The sequence below is a fragment of the Pollicipes pollicipes genome, unplaced genomic scaffold (genome assembly GCF_011947565.3).
Source record: "Pollicipes pollicipes isolate AB1234 unplaced genomic scaffold, Ppol_2.1 Scaffold_4002;HRSCAF=4701_pilon_pilon_pilon, whole genome shotgun sequence".
Classification (NCBI taxonomy): domain Eukaryota; kingdom Metazoa; phylum Arthropoda; class Thecostraca; order Pollicipedomorpha; family Pollicipedidae; genus Pollicipes; species Pollicipes pollicipes.
The window spans coordinates 39,791,907-39,811,262 of record NW_023596420.1 but is presented as its reverse complement, the minus strand read 5'-3'; the positions used below and the strand labels follow the sequence as shown (position 1 = coordinate 39,811,262).

Genomic DNA, 19,356 nt, shown 5'->3' with positions numbered 1-19,356 from the left:
GCCTTCAATATTTTGATTTGGTTTCGACGCCTGCTCTCTTAACTATTTCGGAACGTGATCGTGTCACCGTTTTTATGTTATCCGAATGAGGGAGGCAAAATCGAGGTGATGTTAAAATATGCCTGGAAGACACCGCGTGATCAAACAGCCCGCATGCAAATGGCCCACGATTCATATAGTCTTCAAATAATTGCGCTTCTTGTCACTGAGAACAGCATGAGCCTGAGATAAATAGCTTCAGAACTAGCGGACCTTTCGGATGAACAGCTCGAGCTAAAGATTGTGCCATAGTTCGACTTAAGCTTACGCAGCCCTCGGCCCTTCTGGTAACAAAAAGTTGAAAATCCAACTCGACACTTTATTCGTTGTATATAAGTCGGGTAACAACAACTGACGCAGGTTCGCTGCACTGTTATAGAAATAAGTACTCATGGGTTGTTTGCTTGACGATGCTTTGCCTACGATCGTGAAAGCTTTTAAAGCAGACGATACAGTCAGCATACCCCAGTGCTACAAGCATGGTCTCTTTGAGCCAGTGACATTAACATCTCTCAGCTGACAATATCCAGAGCAGACTCCGTGTACAAATCTCCAACAATGCAGACACAGGCTCAAGTACACCGAAGAAGAACACCGACATTCACTGCAACAAATACCACATGCAAACGCGGCCTGCTGGCTTCCACATGAAAATAGCACACGCGTTACAGTCAAAGAAATGAAAACCCACCGGGTTTCTAACACGCACAGGTCAGCCGAAGTCGCTGCAGCTGATGCCTTGACCTAGCAACACTCTTCGACTGATCGCACCGGCATCACCAGTCAAGACATAGAAAAGCGTGCCAATGCACCTCTCACACCGACACCAGTCACCGCCGCGCCGCGTCCCGTCACACGGAGTCACGTGCGGTCCGCTGAGGTACACACCGGTACACGCTGGCGTACCGCGCCGGTACCGCGGCCGGGCGGCCGCTCACGTATCACTCTCCGGCAGTGGAGTCTGGCCTCACCGCGTCGTCTTTGTTTGGCACTGAGCGCGCGCCCTCCAGAGATCAGCCGCGCCCGCCCGCCCGCTCGTCCGCCCGCTCGGCCGAGCCGCCAGCCGGAGTCGGAGTCGGAGTCGGAGTCGCAGCGGGACGGGCGGGGCCCGGCTCGCGTGGCGCGCCATGGCCGGCGCGCGGGCGGGCGCGCCGCCTACGCGAACCGGTCGTTTCCGTTGGCGCCGTTCACGTCCAGCTCGGAGTTCTGCAGACAGGGGCGGCGGTCAGGGACGGCGGTCAGGGACGGCGATCAGGGACGGCGATCAGGGACGGCGGTCGGGGACGGCGGTCAGCGGGCTCGGCACTGCTGCTTCCGCCTGGGTGCCCGGCCTTCTGTGGCGCGCGGCAGCATTGAGGCCTTTGATCGCGATCGTCGTGGGTGAGAAAACGAGGAAGTGGTGTCAAAGTAAATGCGAATTCAGTGGCACGGCCTCTTCGAATGACATGAATCACTGGCATGAAAATGTGTTGAATCACGGCCTGTAAGCGGTGTCAAATCAAGTTCACGCTCCGTTACAACCGTTTACCACATTCCAGCCACGCAAGCCTGCATCCGAAAATTGCGAGCCGGGTAAGAAAAATAGGCAGTTCATTCCCAAGTTCGCAACACATTATTTGCCACGCTAGAGGACAAGGATAGCGCGCTGTCCAGCATATGTTTTGTAACACAGAAAGCCCAATCATTATCTCCACTTGATTAATGACATAAAATATTTCTTAGAATGCCGTGCATGATTGCAAAATACGTGACTTTCGATATCACCAATTTAGATGCGCTCATATTTGTGTAGTCTCAATAGTATCTCAACATCACCAAATAAGCGGCTGCTGGAAGCAGAGACAAGTTAGCGACATTCTCGCACCCGACATGTACAAACTCCAGCGTATACACACATATGCCTGCAAACCGTCGTGTGCAATGTCTCGTCATGCATCCGCCCGTCCTCAGCCGGTCCCTTGTCCATGTCTGCCGCGCGCCATGCACTGTTAGCCCCGGCGGACCGCAACGTCCCTGGCGACCGCTCCATGCACGCTCCGAGGCTACGTAAAGGACTCGGCCCGCGGCCACGTTCGCCTACCGCCTACAGTCGCCTCCGCGGGCGGCTCCTACGTCGCTACGGTTCGAGCGCCTCCTCTCGCGAGACCGTGTCGAGTGTCTCGGGCGGCTGCGACCGGGCACGAGATGACGTCAGAGGGCGGTCACGTGATCGGCAGCGGGATCGCCGCGACGCGAGGACATCGAGACGGGGAAGAACGGCCTCAGCATGGTGCCACGCCGGGAGGGGTGGCATGACTGGCGAGGGACACTGGCTGAAGCCACTGCGGGCGAAAGGCTCACGAGGGCTGGAACAAAACTGCCGGCCTAATAAATAACACCGTGACCTAAATGAACTACATCATCTGTTAAGGCAACAACCGCCGTCATGACGAACCTGAGCTGTCCCTACAAATCTGGCGTCTGCCCGTCAACATTACAAACTGCGAGGCACACTAGCCACTCAGGCGCTAAGACGTCGCAGCTTCACTCTCCATCGCCAACACAAACACACAGAGGCGCAGCAACACTTCTGTTCCGTCCAAACAAGTCACGCGCACGTCAATCGTCTCTCAAGAACACATGCTGAAAACGTAAGTCTGCTCCAGTCATATCTCATGTTCCTGACCGCACACAGACGCGGGCGAATTTCTTACCAGACCGTGGAGGACCAATGCCGCCATGAACCCCCTGCCCACCCCCTCGTCACTTTTGCCCGCTGACCTTGAAGGCGGGGTTGTCGTAACTGGGGCCGTTCTTCCTGGCGGCGGCCGGCTCCACGGCGGCACGGCTGGCCCTCCGCACGAGCAGGAACGCCAGGAAGAGGCACAGCAGGATGGCCATGGTGGCAATAATGGCCGCCGCAACCATGCCGCTGTAGTAGTTGTTGGGAGGGTCCCTGGTGCCCAACGCATCACCTGCCGCGAGAGGAACACGGGTAGCGTCAGTTGCGAAGACGGTTGAACAAGGGACAAAACGAGGCAAAAGCTTGCGATGAAAAGGCGTTGGCAGTATCCAAGCGTGCAGTCCTTATTCTCAACAAACGAACTCAACGTCACGACACGTCTTCCGCGATCAAACGGCCTCGCGCCGACCACTGTGGGAGCAGGAGCGGGGGAGGGGGGGGGGGGAGGCAGCAGAGGACTGAACGACGGTGCATGACGGGACGTCGGGAGCTGTTGGGAGCGGGGGGAGGGGGGGGGGGGGGGCAGCAGAGGACTGAGCGACGGTACATAACGGGACGCCGGGGGCTGGTGAGAGCGGGGGGGGGGGGGGGGGCAGCAGAGGATTGAACGACGCTGCATAACGGACGTCGGGAGCTGTGGCCATCCCGACTGCCGCTGCCCCGCTGCAGACCGACCTGCGCTCTCGTCTCGAATCTCCTCGGGCTTGCCCAGCTGGCCGGGCTTGGTGTCGAACTCCCGGACCTCCGACACGCGCTTCTTGCCGTTCTTCAGGTACGCCTCCAGCCACACCTGGTACCTGTGGCAGGTGGGAAGGTGAGGGTCACAAGGGGAGCCCGACCCTGCGGCTACTGCTACTCGAGGGGTAGCTGCGTACGAATCTGGCACAGCGGACTGAACGCTTGGCTCTCTCTCGCTCCTTGTGGCCATGGTCAAGGGTAAACACTGACAATGTTGATTGTAAAAGACAGGCTGTCACTAATCTGTAAGGATGCTTCTAAACCGTAAGGGAATTGCATTGTTTTCGACTCCTTGGGACGAGGCATCACCGCACCACCAAACCATGGGCATATAACATACAGGTGAAATGGCCATCGCATTGCTGAGCTTAGAGGGGTGTTACAAATCTGAAGCATGTTTTATGCCGCTGTAAGGCATGCACGAGTCTATTTGCATTTTGCGCAATGCAACTGTGCCATGACAATCACTGACGCGAGTCATTCTCACCGTTCAGCTTCGCCTGACGTTTGGAGCAAATACACCCACATTTGGCATCGTGATTGGCTTGTGTGATTCAGGGCATGATTCATATTCAGTTATACGCAATGCTTCCCATCAGGTATCTCAGAGCAATCAAAAAGCAACGTAGTGCGCAGAACTGTGAAGCGAGGCCATAGCAAGGGCATGATCAAATCTAATTTATGTACCGTAACTCAACGCGTGCGTTATTTCCCGAATCAACGACCAAAGCTGATTCAGCCCTGCTATGACTGCCGTTTCCCACATGTTCCACATGGATAAGACAACACTCCCAGCACTGGATGAAATCGATATGTAGCCAAAACTGAATCGCTTACAGAAAAGTTGCTGCTGTTTTCTAAGACACCGCTATATCAACCGTTGAGTAAAGGCGACGCAATCTCAATTTTTGCGCCGACCAACAAATATTTTCCTTTTGAGCACAATGCAGCGCAATTGGTATTAAACACAGCTCCTGAACTAAAACGCCGAGATCAGTACAAAAAGGAGACATGACCATCACGCACTTGCTGCTGGGCTTGAGGCCCTTGATGAGGATGGACGGCTCGTCGGACGTCTTGGCCAGCTTAAAGGTGTGCTTCTCCTCGCGCTCCTTCTCGTAAATGTACACGATGCGGTAGACGTTGACGAACTGATACTGCGGCTGCGGGATGCCCGTCCAGCTCACTCGTACGGAGTTCGGCCCCGGCTCCACCTTGCCCAGTGTGATGTTGAAGTCGTAGCGGTCTGCGGAGGGTGCTGCCGGTCATGAAGGGCAACGAGGGGAAGAGGTAGGGAGTGTGTGTGTGGGGGGGGGGGGGGGGCAGGGGGGGGGGGCGCTGATCCTTCTATCCAAGACAATCGTCTGAACAAATCAGGCTCACACAGCCGGTGGCGGGACCAGCCGGACGTTGGATAAAGAGGATGAAAGTACAGACTCCGAAGCACGAAATGTGCCTCCCAATATTTTGCCTATCAGAAGTGAAAATGTTGTCATGGTGCCCGACGGACAGACGTATCAAGAAATCAAAGAAACTATGGGAAATTCCGCCGGAAAAACAGCGCAGCTTATGCCGTCCGTAGATTCAAAGCGATAGCCAATCAAAGGGGGAATGTATGCCAGAAGCCCGAACCATTTGTTCCTGTTGAGATACGGTCGGCAAGATGTGGACAACATTATCCCATGGCTGACACGTGAGGAAACTGTGTTCAATAGGGCAGGAGCTTAACTAGTCGGTCATGGGCTCGCTGTGAGAATGGGCCAAGACACTAAGTCAGCAGCCCGCTACATGACATCATCTCATCTGCAGGGTGTAGACTGTTACGAGAATGTGCATCATAAGCGAAAACGCGAGTCATAAAGATGGGTTTCGCGGCAAAATACTTAAACATCAAAGCTTTGGCGTCGGTGTGCTTTAATTGCACCCAAGTAGTGCTTAATGCACATTCCTGTCGATAAAACAATGCTGGCTATTTTTACCTTTCTAGGCGCAAGACAAAATGCGACGTTGAGACGAGCAATTGCGGCGCACTTATCAGACGGCGCGGAAGCCAGCCCGCCAATCATGCGTGGTTCTCAAACCGCAGGAGGTGCACGGATGTTATGCCGCTCAACACACGCACTTCTCCCAATTTGACAACCACGCACGACTCATGCGCTCACTTCCTCGCTGCCTGACCATGCACACCTGGCGACCTCCAGACCCCAAACCCACACCAACGCGCCCCGCCTCGCGCTCGCCACCTCCAAAAAGACCGCCGCCACCTACGCCACGCGCAGCTGGCGGTCGAGCCCCGGCCCAGATCAGGCGCCATGAGTCTCAGCGCTCCACTGACCGAAGACGGGCAGCGTGCTGATCCGCAGCGGGTGCGAGGAGACCATCTCGGTGCGCTGCGTCTGGAAGGGCATCAGCACGATGTCCACCTCGTAAGTCGTGTCCGGCTTCAACTCCGTCAGCTTGTAGGTGGTCAGCTCGCGGTGGATGAACGGCGTCATGGTCCACACCTGGTGGATCGCGGAAGGAAGGGGGAGGGAGGGGCGGTCGTGTGAGCTGTCGTGCCACGTGGCGTGTCACGACACGTGCAGGGGCATCGCAGTAACTTTTGGTTTCTGCCTAGGGTCGTGGCGTTAAATGGTGTTGGGTTGGTGAGACGTCAACTTCATAGCAGAATTGCCTCAGAAATATGAAGACCGGTGGGGTCATATATGATGCCTAAATATGATACATGATAAGCATGATATACGCGCGTATATGCGCCGCGTGTCGCCAGCTGAGTGTATGATAGCGGCCAGCAGCGGTGGCCAGCTCTTGGCAATAGACAGCACTCCACGGCCGCGGCAGAGCCCGCCAGCGACCCCCAGTTCAGTAGTGGACGTCGACATCGACGTCCCCCAGCGATTCCTCAGTACAGTACCTGGGCGTCGACGTCGACGTCTCTGTAGCGCAGCTGGATGCCGTCGATGTAGCGTAGCTCCTCCTCGGTCAGCCGGCGCCACTGGATCAGCGCCGAGGTCGTGTCCACGTCCGAGGCCTGCAGTTCAGCATCGACCTCCACCTTGGGCGGCAGCGTCGGGGCCGCTGGAACGGGGCGGACACGTCAGCAACACGCTATGGGTGCGGTCCGGACGGGAGGGGGCGACAGTGTAGAGGTGCGTTTGGTGCATGGATTAACAGATAGTGGGACTTTGACAACTACCGTAGCATGGATGCAATTGTGGACCTGGTGCAGCGCAAGAGCATAGTCCGCGGAGCGCTGGGTAACGTCTCCCTTTCGTGGATGTCAAACGACTTTATGATAATGGACTATACATAAGAGATGAAACATACCAACTGGCACATCACAAAGCTGACACTCAAAAGATCAACAACGTTCTTGCGACACGTAATCCATACCGCTACACAAACCAGCCTCAAAAGCTTCTTTCCACGCACCTTCGGGCGCATCGCGTGTCTGGAATTCAACGACGTTGCTCTGCAGGATGGTGGAGGACTGGTCGAACAACACCTTGACCTGCATGACGTATGGTGTGGCGGGCCGGAGGTCGCCCAGCACCCAGGAGAGGTCTGTGCGGTCCAGCAGGCCCGACGGAGTCTGGAAGACGCGCCGGTCCCAGGACGACGCCTCGTCGTTCAGGCTGAGAGAGGGCACGTTTAGTAGGTCATCCTCAGCCCAGAGGAGGGAGCAGGGAGCTAAGGGAGGGCACGCGTGGCAGGTCATCTTCAGACCAGAGGGACCAGGGAGCTGAGGGAGGGCACGCGTGGCAGGTCATCTTCAGACCAGAGGGAGCAGGGAGCTGAGGGAGGGCACATTTAGCAGATCATCTTCAGACCAGAGGGACCAGGGAGCTGAGGGAGGGCACGCGTGGCAGGTCATCTTCAGGCCAGAGGAGGGAGCAGGGAGCTGAGGGAGGGCACATTTAGCAGATCATCTTCAGGCCAGAGGAGGGAGCAGGGAGCTGAGGGAGGGCACATTTAGCAGATCATCTTCAGGCCAGAGGAGGGAGCAGGGAGCTGAGGGAGGGCACGCGTGGCAGGTCATCTTCAGGCCAGTGGAGGAGACAGAGATCCAGCGGCGCAAGGATCCAACGGCATCGTTTCATCGTGGTAAGTTGGTTAGAACAAACGGGCATGGTAAGATACGATTGGTTGGTGAGAACAGCCAGCTTCAAGTGGTTACCATGTGCTCTTTTGCAACATAATTATACTGGAATATGGGTGCACAAGATGGAGCAATGTCGCCAATAGTTGCAGCCGCGCACGTAAGTGGCATTCTCAGGAGGGATCGCCACGCTACCGTCCGTAGCGATCCAAGCGTGTCGTTAGCAGCTGACAGGTGGCGGCCACTGACCCCGGGCTATCGGTGTAGAGGACCTCTGTCTTGCCGGGCAGGCCGACCAGGGCCGGCGGGATACTGAAGCTGAACTTGACAGACTCTGCGTCCACATCCCGCACGTCCAGGTCAGAGATTTCGTTTCCTGGGAACAAGCACGCGCCGGGTTTGACAACAGCGGCTGTGTTAGGGTAATCGTTGCAGAGACGATTGCACGGCCTGCTGCGGCCGTGCTACGCACCACCAACTCAAAGAAGCTTTGTGGTCAAAATAGCTGAATACCACTGCAGCACTTTCTTCTTTTCTATTTATCCTTGCCTCGCATTGCCACGGGCCAGCTGTTACATAATTTTGTCACGGAAAACGGGTGAACCCACCCTTGTCCTCAAAAGCGCAGACATGGTGCGTATGGGTTTGGCTCAGACTAGCGGGGAAACGGAAGGGGGACAACAGTGCGACTCGATTTCTTACGCACCTAGCACACAGCATTTCTCCAGCTTCTGGGCAATTCGTATATGGATATCAAAAAGCCGTTCTAGCTTCCGTGAGTTCACATTACTGATCGATTATGAAATATGTGCAGCGCACACGCGGATTGACTACCGCACACGAGAAGTAGAACGGATGTACGTGTATGTGTCATTACCAGCTGTCTTACCTATGCCCAGCCCCTCGGCGTGGATGTTGGGCGGCACAGAATGTCGCGATGTAACTGCAAATAGAGCGCGGCCGTCATTTCTGCGTTTACTGAACCCATCACGCAACACCTATGAAACTGTCATCGGCCGTAACGCCAAACTAATGGAATATATTGCAGCTGATGATTGATCACAGAATGTCGAAGTGATCACGCTGTACCCCTTAAGCTACCCCATATAAAAAGCAACACAACACCCGGGAGCTCGAGTGGGAGCCGGAACTTACCACAGGTATTGCTGAATCCCGCAACATAAAGGCACAAGATTAAGGTCAAGATTCGCGGCAACCGCGCAAACGAAACCAGCGTTCTGATGCCAATTTTCTGACAAACAGCAGAGCGCAGTAAAGCATGGAAAGCATCCCAAACACGCCAAAGGAAAACAGCGGCCCTTGTATGGTGCGCGTTTCATTCATCAGCCACTCCATGTCCATACAGCTGCTCCCCAGCTACCACCAGAGGTTAGTCACTACGGCAGATACCAGTGTATCACCCTGGGTTTTCACCTGGCTCCCGCTCACAAACAAAACTCATGCATTCATCTGCGGCCAGCGCAACTGGCGGAAATAGGATTCAAACGGTGTTTGTTACATATCTTATCCGTAGAGACAGGTCTCTTGAAAATAGCACGGTGTTTAAGGCTTCCAAACGTACGTAAATATCGGCAGATCATGTACAAAGCTCTGGAAGAGGATTTAGGATGACGCCATGTCCTTGAGTCCGCGCCCAAAAAGCTCGGGAAAAGCTCCTCTGTACACCCTACCGGCCTCCACGACCCCACGTCAGCATGCGTGGAGGTTTGTTGCTGACATTTCAGCTTTTCCAGTGGGGCTGTCACCAAGCTGTCAGTGTCCTGTCACCCAGTCGTCCCAGCTGACCTGTCGCCCAGTCATAACCCCACCAAGCCGTCACAGTGCCCTGTCACCAAGCCGCTACAGTCCAACCGTCACCCAGCTGGGCCGAGCCATCCCGGCCGGCGGTCCGTCCGACGCCGGCCGGCGGCCACTGACCTGGGTCTGCGCCGGCGCCGGCGCCCGGCGGCGGGGAGCGGGACGGGTGGGGGGTGGAGGTGGCCAGGTGCTGCAGCAGCAGCGTCGCGTCGTCCGGCTCCTGCGCGCCGTGCGGCGGCGGCGGCCCGCCTGGCCGCACGGGGAACAGCATCGTGCGCCCGTCGTCGTCGGTCAGCGGCCGTCCGTCGGCGCCGATGACGATGTCGAAGACAGGCGTGCGCACGGGACCGCCGGGGCCGAGGGGGATCGGCCGACCGCGGCCGTCAATCGGAATCCGGTCGCCCGGTCGGAAAGTGCCGAGCGCGCCGTCGCGCGTCGGCGGCCGCGGCCGCTGCGTCTGCCGCCCTCCGCCGCCGCCGCCGCCGCCGCCGCCCGCAGAGGCAGGCACCGGGATCGGACGACCGTCTGGGCCGAGCAGCGGCCGGCCGTCGGGACCGAGCGCGATCAGCTGCCGCTGCGTCGACGGCGGCGGCGACGTGAGCAGCCGCGTTGTGCCGTCGGGGAACACCTGCATGCGGCGGCCATCCGGCAGCACCAGCACCTCAGGGCTCTCCTGCGGGCGCGGCACGAAGACGGGGCGCCGCCCGGTGCCGGGCGGCCGGCGGCCGGTGCCGGGCGGCCGCAGCGGCCGGCCATCGGGTCCAATGGGGATCCTCTGTCCGTCGGGCCCGACGAGCACCGGCCTGACGCCGGGCCGCGGCCGGCCGATCGGCGGCCGCGCCCCGGGCCGCCGGCCGCCGAAGGCGGGCACGGGCGGCAGCGGGAACAGCTTGCCGTCGCTCTCGAGGAAGCGCTGGCCGTCGATCTCCACGACGGAGCTGCCGTCGCCGGCGCCGGCCGGCGCGTTGCCAACTGAAGGAGCCGAAGGGATGCGATCCCCGCCCTGCAGCCCGGACACGGGCGGCAGCGGGGACAGCTTGCCGTTGCTCTCGAGGAAGCGTTGGCCATCGATAACCACGATCGAGTTGCCCCCTGGAGGTGCCGGCGGCTGGCCAACAGGCACGCCATTGTCCTCATGCGGACCGCGGTTACCCGTCGGCTCCGGAGACGGCTGCTGCCCGGCAGGCGGGCCGCCGGCCACCGCCGGTCTACGGCCGTCTGGCTGGACAAAGCTCGGTACAGGCGGTAGCGGGAAGAGCTTGCCGTTCGATTCCAGGTAGCGCTGCCCGTCTATCACCACCACCTGGCTGGCTCCGGGCTCGGTAGATTCCTGCGCGCCGTCGTGCTCATCTGCTGGTGGCTCCGACGCTGTAGCGATGCTTTCCTCCGTGACGTTAACCGCTTGAGCTACAGCAGCGTCTTCCGTCACCGCAGATGACTCAGTAGGGGATTGGGCAGGAGACGGTTCCGTTGCCTTTCCTTCCTCGACTGACTCCGTAGCCGGACCAGATCCTTCCAGCTCTGGCTCTAAACCCTCCGTTGTTTCTCCCGTCGCCTGTGTTGAAGCAGGGCTCTCCACGCCGGCGGCCGTTTCAGGGACGACCGTCGTCGGCTCCGGCTCCGGAGTCGGCTCTTCTGCCTCAGCGGGGCTGCCGTCCGTGGACTCTCCTTCCGCCGCCGACGGCGCAGGCTCAGTGGGTTGGGGGAGGTCAGGAGAAGAGGCGGCGCCGAGGGCAACGAGCGTCGTTGGGTCAAGTTCTGTCTGGTCTCGTCCACCAGTCGTGTTAGGGGCTCCTGGAAGTAGATCGGGGTGACATGCAACGTGCAGCGTGGTGCCAGACAGCGTGATATTATAACACATAGCCGCAGTCATCCTCCACATGACGCAAAGCCGAACAGATATGTCAGGTTACTGCATCACGGGTCTGGTCGAGCTCAGTAACGTTGTCGGTCGAGATCCTTCCGGCAGGCAAAGTTGCCAATACATCGGCCTAGAACCAGTCGAGGAAATTGCTCGTGCAGATACCGAGCGTTGTCATGAAGGAGCGGGCTTCAGTGCTGGTGGTGGGAGGTGAGCAGTCCGTTGAGGTTGCGACCAGTCAAAGTGCATGTGCTTGCATGCGCGCGGAAGCGAAATGGCAAGCCCGGCACGCAGTCGTGTATAAATTACGAGAGAACGACGTGAGAACATAATATAGCGGGATCACGGATCATAATATAGCGGGATCATAATATAGCGGGATGTACAAATATATCGGCGGAGGCGGAGGACTCCCCCGCGGCGAAGAGCTGACGGGTTCACGCACAAGGCGAGGGGGGAGGAGAAGGAGAGGGAGATTGGGGTGCCTCCGTCGGAGCGACGCAGTGTCACCGCTGCAGCAGCTGATGAAGGCAGGTGCGAGCGTTGAGACACCGTCGGGACTCCCAGGTGATCGAGCGGTGCCCCCTCCCCATCCTCCCTCCGTTCTGTCCCCGTTCGGTCACCGCAGCGACAGCGCCGCGGACTCACCTCCGTCGGAGCACTGCCACAGCTTGCAGCAGCCGTTGGCGCCGGGCCCGAGCGTGACGCGGTCCGGCGGACAGGGGAGCGTGCGCGGCGGCGTCGCCGGCACCGGGTCGCACGCCGACTGACAGGTCACGTTGCCGAACTCGCAGTAGCAGCGCTGCTCGCAGCCGGTCAGCTTCTCCGGGAGCGGATGCCCGTTGCGGAACTTCTCGCCCTCGAAGGTGCAGCTGCCGTCGTCGACGCAGGTCACCTCAGGGCAGCACTCGGGCGGCGTGGGCGTGAAGTCGTCCGGCTGGCTCCACTGCATACAGTCCGGGTTGATGAGCTTGAGGCCGAAGTGATGCGGGCACTCGATGGCCGCGCAGCTGACCCCCGTCTCGGTGCACTGGCAGAACTGGCGACAGCCGTCGTGGAACTCCTCGCCCAGCTTGTACGAGGCGCCGTCGAAGTCGCAGGAGGTGCCGTCGGAGGTCGGAGCAGCATCGACGACGGAGGCGTCAGAGGTCGTCTCCTCAGGGGCTGCCGTAGTAGTCGGCAGCGGGTCCGTAGCCACGATTACTGCAATGGCGAGTCGCGTGCATTGGATGAAATGGTTCTGCGTGGCTGCGTCCTCACCAGGCGTGAGCTGTGCTGAAGTAAATTTATCTCGATGGTGCGCGTTCCAATGTACGCAATAAATGCTCAAGCGAGTGGACTTCATCATCTCACTCAAGGGAATATTCCTGTTGCTTCTACTGTTATCTACGCATCATTTTTGGGGGCGCGAGCTTTCGCCGTCTCTAATGAACTGCTCACAGCTACAACTGAGCCTGCCGAACCAGCAACACAATCGTTCAGCCACATATTTAGCACATGCACACTAGACGCAACAAAATTCCAACAGCCCCACGCTCGCCCCACATCCAACACACCTCCCTCCTGCTGCACCGCCGGCGCTGTCTCATCACCGCCGCCCATGAGCTCGGCGCCGAGGACGGGTGCGCTGGTCTCGCCGTCGTACGTGACGCGCACGGTCGCCTCGCGCGGCGCCGCCAGGCCGGGCACGAGCGCGAGCAGGCGGCCACGCCGCAGCAGCACGCTGTCGTGCGGCACGGAGCGCTCCTGCCAGGCGGCGGCGCCGTAGCGCCACTCCACCAGCAGCGGCTCGTCGCGGAGCGTCGTGAAGAAGCGCTCGGCCACGGCCGGCGGCACGCCGACCTCCACCTGCGTCGAGCTGGAGTCGACCGCCTGCAAGCCGAGGAGGCGCAGCTCGCTGGCGGCGGGCTCGAGGCGGCCGGCGCCCAGCCGAGTGCGCGCCTCGATCGCCTCCTCCGCTGCCGTGCTCGGCTCGGTGGTGGCGTCACCGTCGGCGGCGTCGGGCTCGGCGGTGGTGGCGGCGTCCGCGTCGCTGGTGTTCGCCGGCGCGACAGAGTCACAGACAGAGATGCTGCAGCAGGCGTCGGCCGGGTCGGGCCGGACCGAGCAGGACGGGTCGTCGGACGGCTGCTGTGGCGGACACCTGGCGGCCGGGTGGCGCGTGAGATCGGCGGCGGCCGGGTGGCGCGTGAGGTCGGCGGCGGCCAGGCGGCCCGCGGCCCATGGTGGGGCTGTACAGTCCGTTACTGGGACTGTGCGCTATGGCGACGCTCGCAACAATCCAGAGGTAGTTTATAAGTGCTCTGAATAACGCAACGCGATAATAAGGGTGAGATGCCGTTTCCACTGAAACCAGACTGGAGGCGAATATAACGTAATCATACTCAGTGGTTGCTAGGGGGATAACTTCGCAATGATGCTATCCTTTCCGCATTGATACTAGATAAACATTGCTTTTTAGTGTGGAAAACAAGACAATGTAAACAACATTTCAACACGCCACCATGAAACTACTACTCCTGCTTACCTGGGCTGGCATGAGACATCACCAAAGCCCATGCACTTGCACCTGCTTTTGCAGCCTTGGTAGAAAACTTCATCGATGTCGTACCTGTCTTCACCGAACACACAGCCGGCAAACGTAGGGTCTGGCACTGCCACTCCTGCAACAGTCACAATGTGTACCATCGTGTTGAAGTGTAAACTACTTGCTCTCTTTCAGATGACATATTTATAACCTTACTTGTTTCACGGACTTGAATTTTGGGTCCTTGTAGGCTTAGCCTGCACACAGCTTTGCTGCTTCCTTAGCGACGAAGGAAAAGTGCAACTGAGTAGCAACCATTATTAATAAAGTGAGCTATCTGTAAATGACGCGCATCAAAAACTGCCACGAATTTGCGGGAAAACCTTGTCGACGCTCATATGAGTTCACGTCTCACGTTTCCCACGATGAGACTGAGCTGGAGACTGAGCTCAGCGGGGCGGAATAATACACACCAACTCACACGGTCAACTCCAACGCCAACACACGCCAACTCATATTTCACACGGCCAACTCCAACATGAGCCGCCTCGCTATCCCATCTACATACCGCGTATAAGCCATCTGATCAGGGATCGCTGGTCTATTGATGGCATCCACAGGCAAACGTTAAGCAGGTTACTATAGGAAGGGGTCGCATCTGACCTGCCGTCGTGTTCTTGCACTCCAATTTCATGCAACAGAGGTGATTGGGCTCCGGTTCCTGCACCCGCACACAGCCAGGCGGCAGGTCCTGGATTGTTGACTGGTCCACCTGACATCGAGGCTGCCGGGACAGTCGTGGTGTCACGGGAGGGCGTGCATGACGGCACGAGTGCGCGCGCTACGTCATACGAACTTCAACGCCTCGAGCGTGCGTGTGACGTCTGTGAACATGTAACGCCGCATAAGTGCGTGGCGTTACGGGGGCTGGGGAGGAGCGTGATTGGCCCTGGCAGGCTGGCTCCATCGCGTTAGAAGAGGAAGTGGCAAGAATCTTCAGGTAGGGCAGAACCGGAGGAGGTCGGGGGCAGCAAGGGCATGATACACCTAACATGCACCCTAACACTCCCCACATATGCGCGGCAAGCGTCCTAGGTTGTGAAAGGAATGCAGAAGAGGTCGGGTTTTCTCCGCCTCCTGAGAGAACCCGCCGTAACTGAACAGGCGCCCATTGCGAAGACTCAAAGTATGAATGGGCAATGAAACATTCTTCAAGGATGATAAGCCAGACAGCTGAAACAACTGGACGGAGTGACCGGTCCTGGCGCCGATACCGATCATGCAAGATGTGGAGATAAACGCCGTGCAAAGCAGCGCCTGACAGGATACCGATAAAAATAAACCAAGCAATAACCGTGGACATCTCGCAGAATTTGATCAAGTTGCTTGCAACAGCCCAAGCAGAGACGAAAACTCGCGCAACCGGCATGCAGTAGGATTACTGATCGATCAGGCACCAACGATGTGTTGTTCATGCTGAGGGAATGCCAACACACATTCAGCACGCAGCGGCATACCAATAGAAGGGCGTACCTTGCACTCGATTTGTTCGCTCGCTGTGCAAACGCATCGGAGTTCACAACTCTTGAAGAACTCCTCGCCGGGCGCGTAGGTGGTCTCCTCGTGCTCACAGCCGGTGGCGTTCAGTATCACCGTGCCTGGGTCAGCGTCTGCCAGAAAGATCAGGGAGTGGCCAGATGATCAGCGACGTCAGTGCGTTGAAGTCACGCTAGCCACGCCAGCGCGCGCAAATGACCACGCACTGGCGGGATATCGTGCATGTGGGTCATGCTAAGATCAGCCGAGCACCGGCAGACCTGCGAATCACGTGCTCACCATACAATACCAGGAAAGTGTCGGAGCGAGCGACGGCGGCCAGCACCGGCAGTGACGCCGTAAAACCGTCGTTCAAGGACCCGACGGAGCATTGACGGCATTCGAATGTGGGACACGGACTTACGCTGATGACTCACAGATTCGGATTCACGCACAGCGTTGACGACAGCATGACACGGAAGTTCTCGTTTCAGCGACTTGGTTTTTTTGGGGGGGGGGGGGGGGGGCACCGCCCTCTGCATCAGCCGACCGATCAGCGCCCAGCGAGCAGCCCCTCGAGCCTCGGCCTAGCCCTCACCGGCTCGGCACTCGGTCAGCCCGCCGTCCTCCACCTCGTTGAAGCCGGGCAGGCAGACACACTTGGCGTCGGCGGCGCCCGGCTCCGTCCGGCCGGCCGCCGGGGGCGCCATCTGGCAGCGCGAGTTGGGCCCGCAGTGGACGAACTCGCAGGGGTCCATGCCGCTGGCGCCTGCGCAGAGGCGGCGACCGTCACCGTGCGGCCGGCACGCATGGGTCAGGGGCTGCACGCAAGCCGAGCGTGAAGCATTTCACCTCCCCGGTCTGTTTCTTGCATCGAGGAAAATTGGCCGCTGTGTTTTGATATCGTTTAGTTCGATCTCAAATCATCCACAGGAAGGGAACGTGCGAAGCTTGTACAACTATCACAAGAATATTGCTTTGATCCAACCATCATGATGTATAAAACTGACCTTGCTGCTCCCATCACGACCCCAATCTTGCATCCCATTTGCACATTCCTGTTGGCTTCGTAGGTATTTCGTACCTGTGACCCAATCATCTGCCGCTATCTGGGCTCCCAGATGCCATACCGTGATCCTGGGTCTCCTAGCCTGACCCTGACGCCGACTTCAATCGACCCTGTCGCACCCCGATCCCCCTCCCCACCCAAATGACCCCCACTGACCCTGATGCGCCTCGTCGTCGACGGGCGCCGTATCGCAGACTGCCGTCACGCAACATTCGTCCAGCGCCGTCTCGTGACACAGCGGATCGTCACGGAAGTGGCCCGCCTGGAACAGCGGCGGCGGACAGCGCGGCTCGCAGCGCGCGCGCCCACTCAGCTCGCAGACGCAGGTCTCGTTGCAGCCGCGGCTGAACTTCTCGCCCACGGCGAACACGGCCTCGTCGTCCTCACACCCGTCTGCGGCGGCAGGGGAGGTGGTCAGGCTCCACCGCAGACGCTTGTGGTGGCGTCAGGCGCCTTGGCCGAGATCAGATACTCCGGCAAAATAAGGATCATCTCCTGGCAGACGCTCGATTGCAAATATTTCTTTTGGCGTCTGTTGGGCTTTGCAAGCGATGGCAGCATGTTGCGGTTTTACAGCGACGCAAGGAATCCGTGAAAAGCCTGCGATCTGGGATTTCCCGCACAGCGAGAATAGCCGGTGCACTTCGGGTCGCCCGCCGAAGGTTTTATGTCTTCCTGTTAACCTTCACACGCAGTGCAAGTGCGTCGCGACTTTTTCCGACGCAACGGCAGGCATGCGTGCAAAAGACCAGCTGGCGCAGGCGATTGCCGCGTCACGTGATTAATCACCGCGGAGATTTGCTCGACGAGCAGGGCATATTTGGAGCGACTGTGAGAACAGAGCTATTCCAGCAGACCTACGGAAGAAATTCAAAAATGTACAGAGAATAGAGTTATCGCCCTGTGATAACACGCTGCCGTCACGGTGTTCGATAAGGAACCATCCCGCGGCTCCGGCTCGGTGCCGCATACGGCTGCGATCCTCGCCCGCGGCTGCCACTAAGCCCCACGTCACGCACCATACCGGATCTTAATATGGGATGGAACGACGCCGCCGCCAAAACTGCCATCATTTGCCGCTGGTGATCGGAGAGCTTAAGGGAAACAATGGGTTTCGAGGCGGTGCAAGACACCGGCGCCGCGCGCGCGCTAGTTAAAGGCGAGTCATCATTTGTACGGGCAAGGCCAGGCAGATAGGACGGTCGCAGCCTGGCAGGCAATACGATTCGTCTTCCGGTTCACAATATGGGATCAGTCTCCCAGCTCCGCCCGGAGCAGTCGCTGTGAAGACGGGGATGGGAGCGTCAGGTCTGTGTCGGCATGACGGTATGAGATGGGAACCAATTTTGCTGCCCGTGCTGTTTTCAAGAATAAACAAAATGTCTGTGAACGGTGATGGAAAGTCGTGTATGTTGTGACTAGGTCCATAGCTAAACGAGGCAAGTTTCGAGATGGGGGATTCTATAGTTTAGATTATGTGTGGGAGGAGGGGGGGGGGGGAGTACAGAAGCACCTTTACTAGCGGCGGCCGCAAAATTTTGGATATCTGTGAGCAAATCGGCTAGAAAATATAAAAAATAACCGGCTCTCACACATCACCAGGCCAGCCATCCTGATCAAAACCAAAATCATCGAGCACCAAACATGACCTTTAAGAAGATTTGTACAGAGCATATCCTGACGAGCCCCTTCACCTCCCGGTGCCCCCTCGGCTTCCTCGGCCACCTACCGTTGGTTTCGAACCGGATGGTCTCCGTCGCGTCTCCGAGCGTGTCCTGCTCCGAACCCTCGAAGATGGCCACCCTTGCCTCATACTCCGTCGCCGGCCGCAGCCCGTCGATCGTCACCAGCGGCACGCTCTTGCCCGGCTGCGGCGCCAGCACCTGGCGGCGCCACTCCTCGTCGCCGACGCGTCGGAACTGCGCCACGTAGCCGCGCGCGTACGCCGGCGGCTTGAAGTCGTCCCAGGCCAGCGTGACGGAGCTGTGCGACTTGGTGGTGACGATGAGCGTCGGACGGGGCAGGCCGCCGGCGTCGGTCAGGGCACCCCCGGCCACCGCACCCGGCTCGGAGTCGGCGCCCGGGCTGGTCTGCGGCGGCGGGGTGGTGCTGGCCTCCTCGGCGGCGTCGGTGGGGCTGACGGTGGTGGTGGGGACGGCGGTGGTGGCAGGCGGCGCGGTAGTCGTTTCCGGTTCGCGTGTTGTCTCCGGGACTATTTGACCTGAAACCATACGTCAACGTCAAATGACTGTGGAGTGAATCACTACCTAACCTCAAAAAGTTGAGAGTTGTTGAAAAAAATTGGCTTAGAAGACTCGGATTCTGAAGTGGCAGAATCAGCGGAATTCTGCTCCTGAGCTGTAACAAGGTACTTAGCTTGAGCTCTTATGAAACCACAACTTACGCCCGGTGGCGTACGGATGGCTGGAAAGCTGTCGAGACAAAACTTGACACTTTCCGTACGTGTAAACGCTGCAGAACAATCAAAAGTTGATATCATGTCAACAAATTCACCGATGTAAGTTTCCCGGACTCCCATGAAACCCAAAATTGCTTGCACCAACTTCCTGACCTCTGCCCACAGCCACCAGGTGGACTGACCTCTGGTACTGCTGACGACGCACACCAGCCGGACTGACCTCCGATACTGCTGACGATGCACACCAGCTGGACTGACCTCTGGGTACTGGGTGCGGTACTGCTGACGGTACACACCAGCTGGACTGACCTCCGGTTTGCTGACGACGCACACCTACTTGACTGACCTCCAGTACTGCTGACGGCGCACACCAGCTGGACTGGTGTTGCTGACGGCGCTCACCAGGTGGACTGACCTCCGGTACTGCCGACGACGCACACCAGCTGGACTGACCGCTGGTACTGCTGACGACGCACACCAGCTGGACTGACCTCCGGTGCTGCTGACGGCGCACACCAGCTGGACTGA

At 58.6% G+C, this 19,356-nt stretch overlaps 1 protein-coding gene across 1 annotated transcript in view; it reads right to left on the bottom strand.

Moving 5' to 3' along the window:
- Positions 1-344: 344 nt before the first annotated feature.
- Positions 345-19,356, bottom strand: part of LOC119094487 (uncharacterized) — a 50,709-nt gene continuing 31,697 nt past the window's right edge. The window contains exons 7-24 of the mRNA XM_037217545.1: positions 18,139-18,630; positions 16,566-16,802; positions 15,939-16,109; positions 15,338-15,474; positions 14,468-14,588; positions 13,805-13,940; positions 12,834-13,420; positions 11,926-12,480; positions 10,288-11,210; positions 9,972-10,089; positions 7,848-7,974; positions 6,932-7,134; positions 6,414-6,577; positions 5,835-6,003; positions 4,526-4,745; positions 3,437-3,558; positions 2,800-2,993; positions 345-1,245 (exon numbers count right to left, since the gene is read on the bottom strand). Coding sequence (XP_037073440.1) covers positions 1,195-1,245; positions 2,800-2,993; positions 3,437-3,558; positions 4,526-4,745; positions 5,835-6,003; positions 6,414-6,577; positions 6,932-7,134; positions 7,848-7,974; positions 9,972-10,089; positions 10,288-11,210; positions 11,926-12,480; positions 12,834-13,420; positions 13,805-13,940; positions 14,468-14,588; positions 15,338-15,474; positions 15,939-16,109; positions 16,566-16,802; positions 18,139-18,630 — 4,727 coding nt within the window. The 3' untranslated portion in view covers positions 345-1,194. The remainder of the gene's footprint in view (positions 1,246-2,799; positions 2,994-3,436; positions 3,559-4,525; positions 4,746-5,834; positions 6,004-6,413; positions 6,578-6,931; positions 7,135-7,847; positions 7,975-9,971; positions 10,090-10,287; positions 11,211-11,925; positions 12,481-12,833; positions 13,421-13,804; positions 13,941-14,467; positions 14,589-15,337; positions 15,475-15,938; positions 16,110-16,565; positions 16,803-18,138; positions 18,631-19,356) is intronic.